Genomic DNA, 9,064 nt, shown 5'->3' with positions numbered 1-9,064 from the left:
TCACTCTTACTCTGTCCCTACTCTCTCCCTCTCTCTGCACTGTCCCCAAACCTCCACCCATCAGGTTCACTCTGCTTTCTCCCAACCCAGCAGACAGTCTGTTCCTGCTCTCCCGTTCCAGACTTGGCTTCACAAAGCTCAACGGTCACGACATATAATCCTGGCTGTTTAGGTTGACCCCTAACGTTCCGGTGTAACGATCAAAAGACAGCTTGCAGGAGTCAGTTCTCCCTCCCACCAGGTAGGTCCTGGAGCTCAAATTGAGGTTGAGTTGGAGGGCAGGAACCTTTATTCACTGAACCATCTTGTGGGCCCTGAGCCTATATTCTTGAAGTCTTTAGGACCAATGTGGATATCTTAGTTAAGGTTTTTTTCTTACTGTGATACAACACCATGACCATAAACAACTTGGAAAGGAAAGGGGTTATTTCAGTTTACAACACTCGGGTCACACTTCATCGCTGAGGGAAGTCAGAGCAGGAACTCAAACAGGGCAGTAATACGGAGGCAGGAGCTGATGCAGAAGCCATGGAGGAGTGCTGCTCACTGGCTTGCTCAGCCTGCTTTCTCCTAGCACCCAGGACCATGAGCCCAGGGGTGGCACTATCTAGAGTGATCTGGGCTCTCCTACATCAAACCAACCAAGAAAATGCCCAAAGGCTAAACTTGTGGGACATTTTCTCAACTGAGGTTCCCTCTAGCTTGTGTCAAGCTGACATAAAAACTAGCCAGCACAGCAGAGAAGAACACAGGGAGCACAGAAGAACACAGTGACGCATGTTCCTGAATGCTGGGCTGCTCAGAACATCCCTGAGGACTGAAGAGAAGGTGAGAAGTAATTGAGGATGGGACCAGGAGCAGGCAGGGACAAGGAAGGCCATGGCACAAAAGAGCTAGGCTGAGGAGTTCCTGGGACAGGTGGTGGTGAGGGGTGGGGGTGGTTAGAAGAAATCTGGAGAAAGAGGTGATTCTTCGTTCTGTCACTTGGTGACTTTTTAATTGAGCATCTTCTCAATGGCGGGCCCTTGCCAGACTCTGAGGGACATCAGTGAACAGAATCATGTCCCTGCCCACGCAGGGCTTATACATAGATTGGAGTGATGGAATGGAAATATATATATAAAAGATTAGTGGACAAAGGTTGGGAAGGATAGACGAAACACAATGACCAAAGACTGTGTATAGCAGGTGGTCTGAAGGGGCCTTTCTGGGAGTTTACATTTGAACAAATCTCAAAAGATATGAAGTAAGCCTTGTAACTGAAAGTGTGCAACAACTGAGAGAGGTGGTGAGGTTATAGCAGGTACCCAGGAACCACAGATCTGCGGTTTCTGAGGTCGGAGACCCTGAAACAAAAGACTTGAGTCATGGGGAAAGTGTATAGAAGGTGAGGAGGAAAACGGGCAAGGCTGTCTCATGGACAGTCAGGCTGGGCTAAAATAGGGTCAGTGAGTCTCCAGGTAAAGAAGTGTGCCATACTTCCCCACCTGTAGTCATGAGTGTGCACACCATGGGCTCATGCTGGCTCTAGCCTGTACTCACACACATGTATACAGGGGCAAGCAGACGCAGAAAGTCGGCACAGGCTTATCTTTCACATACGTGAAAGAGCCCTATTTAAACACAGCCCTGTGTGTCACAGACATACCCCATCTTTTCCCCCCTGGAGACCCATTGGTGAAAAAGTCCCAGTGAGGGTGGGCCAGCTTCCTCCCAAGGATTCCTCCAAGCCATGTGGAGAACATTTGGTGTGGGTCAGAGACCATCTCTGCCCTTTGGCTGAGGCAGTTGAGTGTTGCGCTGTTTCTATTTCAGACTCCAGCCCTTTCTTCATCTCTTTCCAGGCCTGCCTCATCCAGGCTTCCTTTCTCCACTTCTGGGCCACCCCCACTCCCCACCCCCCACCCCCACCATACATACACCCCATGCCTCACTCTACAGCTCCCTCCAATCCCACTGGCTGTGACTTTCTGTTAGCCTTTATTTCTCTCTAAGACATTTCCACTTCGGTTTCTGTTTCTCTCCAGCTTTCTCTCCCTGCTGGCTCTGACCCCCACCCCCACCCCGCCCACACATACACACACCTCCATGTTCTCTTTGGGATCTTTCTTACTGCCTTCCAGGAAAAGCTGACGTGGCCTGGCGTGGTGTAGAGTCCCCCTACAGGCCTCCTTGGGGGTGGGGGTGGCGTCTTCCGGCTGAGCAGCCACAGCTGGTGTGGGACTGGCTGCTTTAGCTGGAGGTGGCAGGACAGGAGGAAAGGGGGAGTAAGAGGGAGCAAAGAAGGCTGAGTCTGCAGAATGAGAAAGGAAACGCTGTGGGGAAGTGAGCGCCAGCCCCTTGTAGGGAGACCAACTATCACCATCTACTGAGTCTGTTTAGATGTAGCTGTGAGGGTCTTTCATCTTAGGAAGGCCAGCTGGCAAAGCAGGGAGGCTGACCAACCCTGAGTGCTGGGACCAGGCCTTGCAGAAGCCGGTCTTTTTTTTTTTTACCTCTCTCCTTTCCTCAGTGCCCCTCCTTTGAGGTTTGCCGAGGACTAAGATAGCACCTGGGACTTGAGGATCTGAGAAAGGCTCTCCAGTCTTGGGCCTCTGGATGACAGTCACGGTCTAAGTATCCTCCCAGGGCCTGACCTGAGCAAGGGTGTTGTCCCAGTAACAGGCAGCAAGCTAGCAACAGGCTGGGAGGAGAATGGGAGTTTTGCCCCTAGTCCTTCAGGCCTGCTGCACTGTATCCTCTGGAGTGGCCTTTGTGGAAAGAGCTTCATCTGGGATCATCCATGGGACAGGGAACAGTTGCTTGAAGAGCCTGTGTCCTGCTCCTAGTGCCCTACTGGGGGTGGGCTACATGCCCCACTGAGAAAATGCATGGAAGGTCAGATGGTGCCTACTCTGATTGCAGCCCTTGTTCTATTGTCTTCCTGGTGGCAGGAAGCTCCCCTCTACCCTGTCGGCCTTAGTCAGATCTAGGCTAGCACAGAGAGTTACCAGTGACTACACAACAGTCTCTTCTGCTTGGGTGGGGCATTCCCACTTGTTTACCCTGTCCTCAGCCACTAGGACTGTTCTGTAATGGACTTCTGGGGGCCAGGGTTTGGAGAATGCCAGGTCTCTGTTCCTAGGATAGCTAGTGATGGTCCGCCATCCATGAAAAGTGTGACTCCCTTGCATTGTAAAGAACCTTCCCTGAAATGTCCTCACTGAAAGAGACTTTCTTTGGGCACATCTGGCCTCCCATCTAGCCTTGAGTCCCCATTTGTGCCCCAAGGAAGAGAATAGATGAACCCTAAAACACTCCTTCGTGGCATCTGATGACCCAATAACTCATTCATCAATCAAGGGCTTCTGGGTACCAGATTCAACAGCAGCCTGCGAGACAAGGCACCTACCTGTGTAAGAACAAATGAGTTGGGAAAGGAAGGTGTTGGGGGTGGTTAGTGAGGACAATTAGTGAGGAGGACAAGCCAGACTTAGGGACCTCAGAATGCTACATGATGAGGTGATTTCTCTTCTCTTCTTTCCTCCCTCTGTCTACACCCCCCCCATCACCTCTCTCTTTCTCCTTAAAAAAAAAAAAAATACATAGCCTTGGCTGTCCTGGAAGTATATAGACCAGGCTGGCCTCGAATTCACAGAGATCTGCCTGCCTCTGCCTCCCGAGCGCTGAGAATAAAGGTGTGCGCCACTTGATTTCTAGTGTCTATGTCAGAAGGAAGCAACCAGGGCAGAAGGGGTTGAGGGGTAGAGAGGGTGAGCTTTAGGGTTGGGTGGGGACAATGAGTACCTCTGAGGGCCTTGCAGGTGGGGCTGATGGCGTGTGCCTTGCTTAATGAGAGCGTGTGCAGCTGTGTTCTGAGAAACCCAGTAAGGCCCTAGTCACCAGTAAGTTGCCCCGACAGATGCTGAGGTCAGATCCTCCCCTTCTCCCCCCCCCCCCCCCCCCGCTCCACTCCCACCCTTGGTTGAATCTGGATATGTAGGCCTCCTCCACCCCCTGCTTATCCCACCCAATTCAGGACTGAGCGAGCCACAGAGACTTTTCCTAAAGTGAGGCCCCTCAGCATTGATCTGAGTACTGGGTCCTGGGCCGTGGAACCTCTTTGTCTGCAAGCCAGGGTATTCAGAATCTCCAGCCACTGACACCTCTGCCAAGGCTGATTTCTGCTCTCTGTCAGGCATGCTGTCATCTCTGTCATCCTGCCTGCATACACACCCCACTCAGTGTGAGGCTGGGCTGGGACTTTGGGAGCTCCCTGCCCAACAGCCTCAGCCTTAAGGATATATTTACTTAAAAAAAGAACAAAAAAACCCCACGCCTAACATTTTGGCTTCTCACCCAGGGGCTGGAGCCTGGTGGCCATTTCCTACACTTTGGTCCTCACAGTTTTTTATATCGACACCCTAGCACACATACACGGACACAAGGACACACACCAAGAGAGATACATAGGAATAGCACAAAAAGAGTAAGTCACATCCATATACAAACACACCATCACACAAATACACACATAAGCATCCTCAGTCTCAAACTCTCATAAACAGTGTCTGCTGCTGCATGTCCCTAACATACAAGCTCATCCACACACAGCAACACACACACACACACACACACACACCACACACACACACACACACACACACCCCGCAAGCCCACAATACACATTCAGCTGTGCACACAAATACCAGCACAGCCAGGCCAGAAGGAAGGGGAAGAGGCTGCCTCTTTTTGCCTTGTTGGAAGCTAGTTTAGAAATTTCCCACTTTCCCTAAGACCAGTTTCTCACCCCTCCCCCACTAAAAAATCCTTTTCTGGCCTCATCTTTTCTTGGGTCCTAGCCAGATAGTGCTGTGACTTTAAGAAAGTTGGAAGGGGGGGGGGGGAGAGAGGGAGAGGGAGAGAGAGAAGGAGAGAGAGAGAGAGAGAGAGAGAGAGAGAGAGGACAGAGAGAGAGAGAGAGAGAGAGAGAGAGAGAGAGAGAGAGGGAGAGCACTCAAATTTGGCCTCTTTCCCCTTCCAGTGTAGGGTGTCATTTGTGAGGCAGGGTCCCTGTTGCTGAAAGGAGTCTAGGCTTCCCAGAACACAGATAGTTCAGTGCTGTCCCAGGCTGTGCAGCAGGGTGTACAAACCAGCCAGCCCCCTCCTCCAGCATCCTGGTCCTGGTCCTGTGAGTTTTCAACAATCCAGTCCTTTGGTGTTTGCTTCCATCTTAAAGAGGCTCAGATTGACTTCTGAAGAACAGTTTGGAGGTAAGTCAGGGAAGAAGGGGTCCCACAGCAGGGGGTGAGGGAATTGGGGCTAGTTTGTTCTTAGCATACCCCTGTGGGTTTGAAGGACTTGGAACAGGCTCTTGCTCAGAGCCATCCAGAGAGCATCTGCGTGGACAGTCTCAACCCCAGAACTCCCAGCTGCATTGGGACTGAGCCTCTGCCCCCACCCTACCCCCTCTCCTTCCTGGCTTAGTTGAGAGGTCCTAGCTGGGTTTATTTAGGCAGCTGCCTGGGGTGGTTTGAACAGAACAGGCCACAGAGTAGGAGGGGTGGAGGGTGTGTGTGTGTGCACCGCAAAGGGGGCCTTGTCTGGACTGGGGCAGCAAAACATACCTATGGGGGGCTCCAGTGGGAGGGGCTGTATCCAGGATGTGGGAGGGCAGAAGGGAGGTTCTAAGAAGTGCTTGGGGGAGGGGGTGGTGGTGGCTGGAAAACAGATTTCAAGTCATAAAGTCAGCTAGGAACAGGCCGAGGCAGAAAGAGCTCTGTGCAAAGGAGAAGCTGGGGTCGACTTCCATCCTGTCTTCATCTTGCCTGCCTGCACGACCTTGGCAAGTTCCAGCCCTCCTCTGGGCCTCAGTTTCTTCTCCTGTCAGGTGAGGGTGGTGGGTTAGGTGGTGTTGGAGTTTGGCTGGGTTATCTAGAACAGGATCTTTTAATGGGGAGAGTTTGGGCTGGGGGTCTGAAGGGGGACAAGTTTTTTTTTGTTTTGTTTTGGTTTGGTTTTGGTTTTTGCTTTTGTTTTGTGGATCCTTAGGCTCACCTGGATGGCATACCCTTCCCCATAGGAGGTACCATGCGGGCCCTGTGCCTGCTTTGCTGGGCTGCTCTCCTGAACCGGGTGCAAGCTTGTCCAGAGCCCTGTGACTGTGGGGAAAAGTATGGCTTCCAGATTGCAGACTGTGCCTACCGTGACCTAGAGGGTGTGCCACCGGGCTTCCCGGCCAACGTGACCACACTGAGCCTGTCAGCCAACAGGCTGCCAGGCCTGCCGGAGGGAGCCTTCAGGGAGGTGCCCCTACTGCAGTCCCTGTGGCTGGCACACAATGAGATCCGCTCGGTGGCTGTTGGTGCTCTGGCTCCTCTGGGCCATCTCAAGAGTCTGGACCTCAGTCACAACCTCATCTCTGAGTTTGCCTGGAGCGACCTGCACAACCTCAGTGCTCTGCAGTTGCTCAAGATGGACAGCAATGAGTTGGCCTTCATCCCCCGAGACGCTTTCCGCAACCTCCATGCCCTGCGGTCTCTGCAGCTCAATCACAATCGCCTGCACGCTTTGGCTGAGGGTACCTTCGCGCCACTCACCGCACTGTCCCACTTGCAGATCAATGACAACCCTTTTGACTGTACCTGTGGCATTGTATGGTTCAAGACATGGGCCCTGGCCTCAGCAGTGTCTATTCCAGAACAGGACAACATTGCCTGTACTTCACCCCACGTACTAAAGGGCACCCCACTGAGCCGCCTGCCACCCCTGCCCTGCTCAGCACCCTCAGTGCAACTAAGCTACCAGCCCAGCCAGGACGGAGCAGAGCTGCGGCCTGGCTTTGTGCTGGCACTCCACTGTGATGTAGATGGACAGCCAGTCCCCCAACTTCACTGGCATATTCACACCCCCGGTGGCACTGTGGAGATCGCCAGCCCTAATGTAGGCACTGATGGACGCGTCCTGCCTGGTGCTCTCACAGCCGGTGGGCGTCCACGCTTCCAGGCCTTTGCCAATGGCAGCCTGCTTATCCCTGACTTTGGTAAGCTGGAGGAGGGCACCTATAGCTGCCTGGCCACCAATGAGCTAGGCAGTGCTGAGAGCTCTGTGAACGTGGCGTTGGCCACTCCAGGTGAGGGGGGAGAGGATGCGCTGGGGCGCAAGTTCCATGGCAAAGCAGTGGAGGGCAAGGGCTGCTACACAGTTGACAATGAGGTACAGCCATCTGGACCTGAAGACAATGTGGTTATCATCTACCTCAGCCGTGCTGGGCCCCCAGAGGCTGCGATAGCGGCAGAAGGGGAGCCTGTGCAGCAGCTCTCGGGCATGCTCCTGCTAGGCCAAAGCCTGCTTGTTCTCTTCCTAGCCTGCTTTTAACCACACCCTGCCCCAGCTGGCTAGAGCAGCCCTAGGACCTTCCTAACTCCCCCTGACCATGATCCTGCCAATGTTCCTTCTAAGTACCACGAGGTCTGGAATTGCTGAGGCCTGAGGTTGGCCTGCGGACTTCACATTTTCCTACCTCCCTTTCTAAGCTCTTCCAGGCCACTCTTTACTCCAACTTACAGATCTGCTCGGAGATGGCAACAAGTTTAGAACTGTATCCCAGAACTCATCGTCTCTGGTGCTAATTGCTGCTAACAATCCTATCAGAGGGGGCAGCATGCTATCAGGGCAACAGTGATGCCCTAACCTGGCCCACTTTGAGAGTTTTAGGCACCCAGTTTGGAGAGGTCACTCAGGTGGGCACTGGGGCTGGGCTGGAAGAAAACCTGGAGTGGCCAGTACAGGATCCAGAAAGGAGGTACCACAGGCAAGGGCTGGGAAGGCTAAAGCTCTCCCTGTCCTCCTGATGCTCTCTGTGTGGAAATTGTCCCTGGCTATGCCTCTCTTTCCTCACCCCAAACCTCACAGCTTGTGCCTGGCTCTAGAGACACTTGTTCCTCCTTTTTTTCCAAGTGTGCACCACCAATAGCCTGCCCCTCCAAAGAGGCTAGCCAGTCTGGGTAGCAGAAAAAATAAATAAATAAACAGCATTTCTGATGCTCTCCTTCATCTGCTTTGGAATTCCATTGGGATCAAAGAGTCTTTATCAAAGGATGGGATGGCCATATGCGAGAGTTGTGCCAACACAAGACAGGGGCCCATAGAACATATGTATACCGTGTTTCGGGTGGCATGGGAGGGGAACCGAGACTCACCACTGAGCCTTAACATGAGCTAAGGCACAGATTTTCTGTCTTCAAACTAGCCCAAGTGATACAGACGAGGACAGATGGGGCAAGAGGGAGGGAGGAGATTGGAGGACAGATTAAAAGGGAGGAACTGAAGACAGCTTGGAGGAAGGAGACAGGGAATATCACACAGCACTCAGGCTTTATCTCTGGGAAGAGGAAATAGCCCCAGAAGGGATGCTCCAACAGGGTAGCCTCTGACCTAAGGTAGGACTGGGAGTCGAGGGCTAGCCACAGTGGTGGGGTTGTAGATAGTTCTGCCAGTGGAGGTGCTGCAGAACTCCAGGCCTGTGCTGGGTCAGAGGTGTCTCCCTATTCCCCACCTGTAAAGGCTGGATGTGTGCACACAGGGATAGCGACCTTGAGGGGGAAGGCCTGGACCTCTTTCCTGAGCCCTAGGACTGCTGAGCTCAGCAAAATGATGGCAGGAGGTTGAGTCTGGAGGAGCAGTTGTGAGCTTGGCAGCTGGCCAGCTCCTCCCTCACACTGGGGTCCACATGGAGGGCCTTCTTTCTCCCTCATCCTCCTCCAACGTGCAGCTCATGTTGAGTCCTTGTCAGTGTCAAACAGCCGGGGTCCAGAATGTCTTCTCATTGAGAGAAATCACCAGGATGGAGCCAGATTCCATACGCTGTGTTCCTTTGGGTAAGTTACTGCCCATCTCTGGGTTTCAGGTGTGTCAGAAATCAAAGGACAAAAAGCCTGGGAATGTAGCTGAGTTGTCAGAGTGCTTGCCTGGCACGCATAAGGCCTTGGTGCAGGGCTGTAACCTCAACATCCGGGAGGTGGGCACTCAGGAAATAAAGTCAGGGAGACCAGATTCTTATGTTGCCTAGTAAATTTGAAGCCAG

At 52.9% G+C, this 9,064-nt stretch overlaps 1 protein-coding gene across 2 annotated transcripts; it reads left to right on the top strand.

Moving 5' to 3' along the window:
• Positions 1–5,078: 5,078 nt before the first annotated feature.
• On the top strand, positions 5,079–7,616 carry Islr (immunoglobulin superfamily containing leucine rich repeat). Of its 2 annotated transcripts, none has more exons than XM_051156557.1 (2): positions 5,079–5,252; positions 6,062–7,616. In XM_051156557.1, exon 2 carries the CDS (start codon positions 6,070–6,072, stop codon positions 7,354–7,356), a length of 1,287 nt encoding a protein of 428 aa, XP_051012514.1. In that variant the 5' UTR covers positions 5,079–5,252; positions 6,062–6,069; the 3' UTR covers positions 7,357–7,616. The 2 variants fall into 2 exon arrangements, with proteins under 2 accessions (XP_051012514.1, XP_051012513.1); XM_051156556.1 differs by lacking the exon at positions 5,079–5,252 and adding an exon at positions 5,672–5,824.
• Positions 7,617–9,064: the final 1,448 nt, after the last annotated feature.

This window comes from Acomys russatus, chromosome 14 (genome assembly GCF_903995435.1).
Source record: "Acomys russatus chromosome 14, mAcoRus1.1, whole genome shotgun sequence".
Lineage (NCBI taxonomy): Eukaryota > Metazoa > Chordata > Mammalia > Rodentia > Muridae > Acomys > Acomys russatus.
Note: the sequence above shows the minus strand (reverse complement) of the source record. Positions and strands in the feature narration are given on the sequence as shown.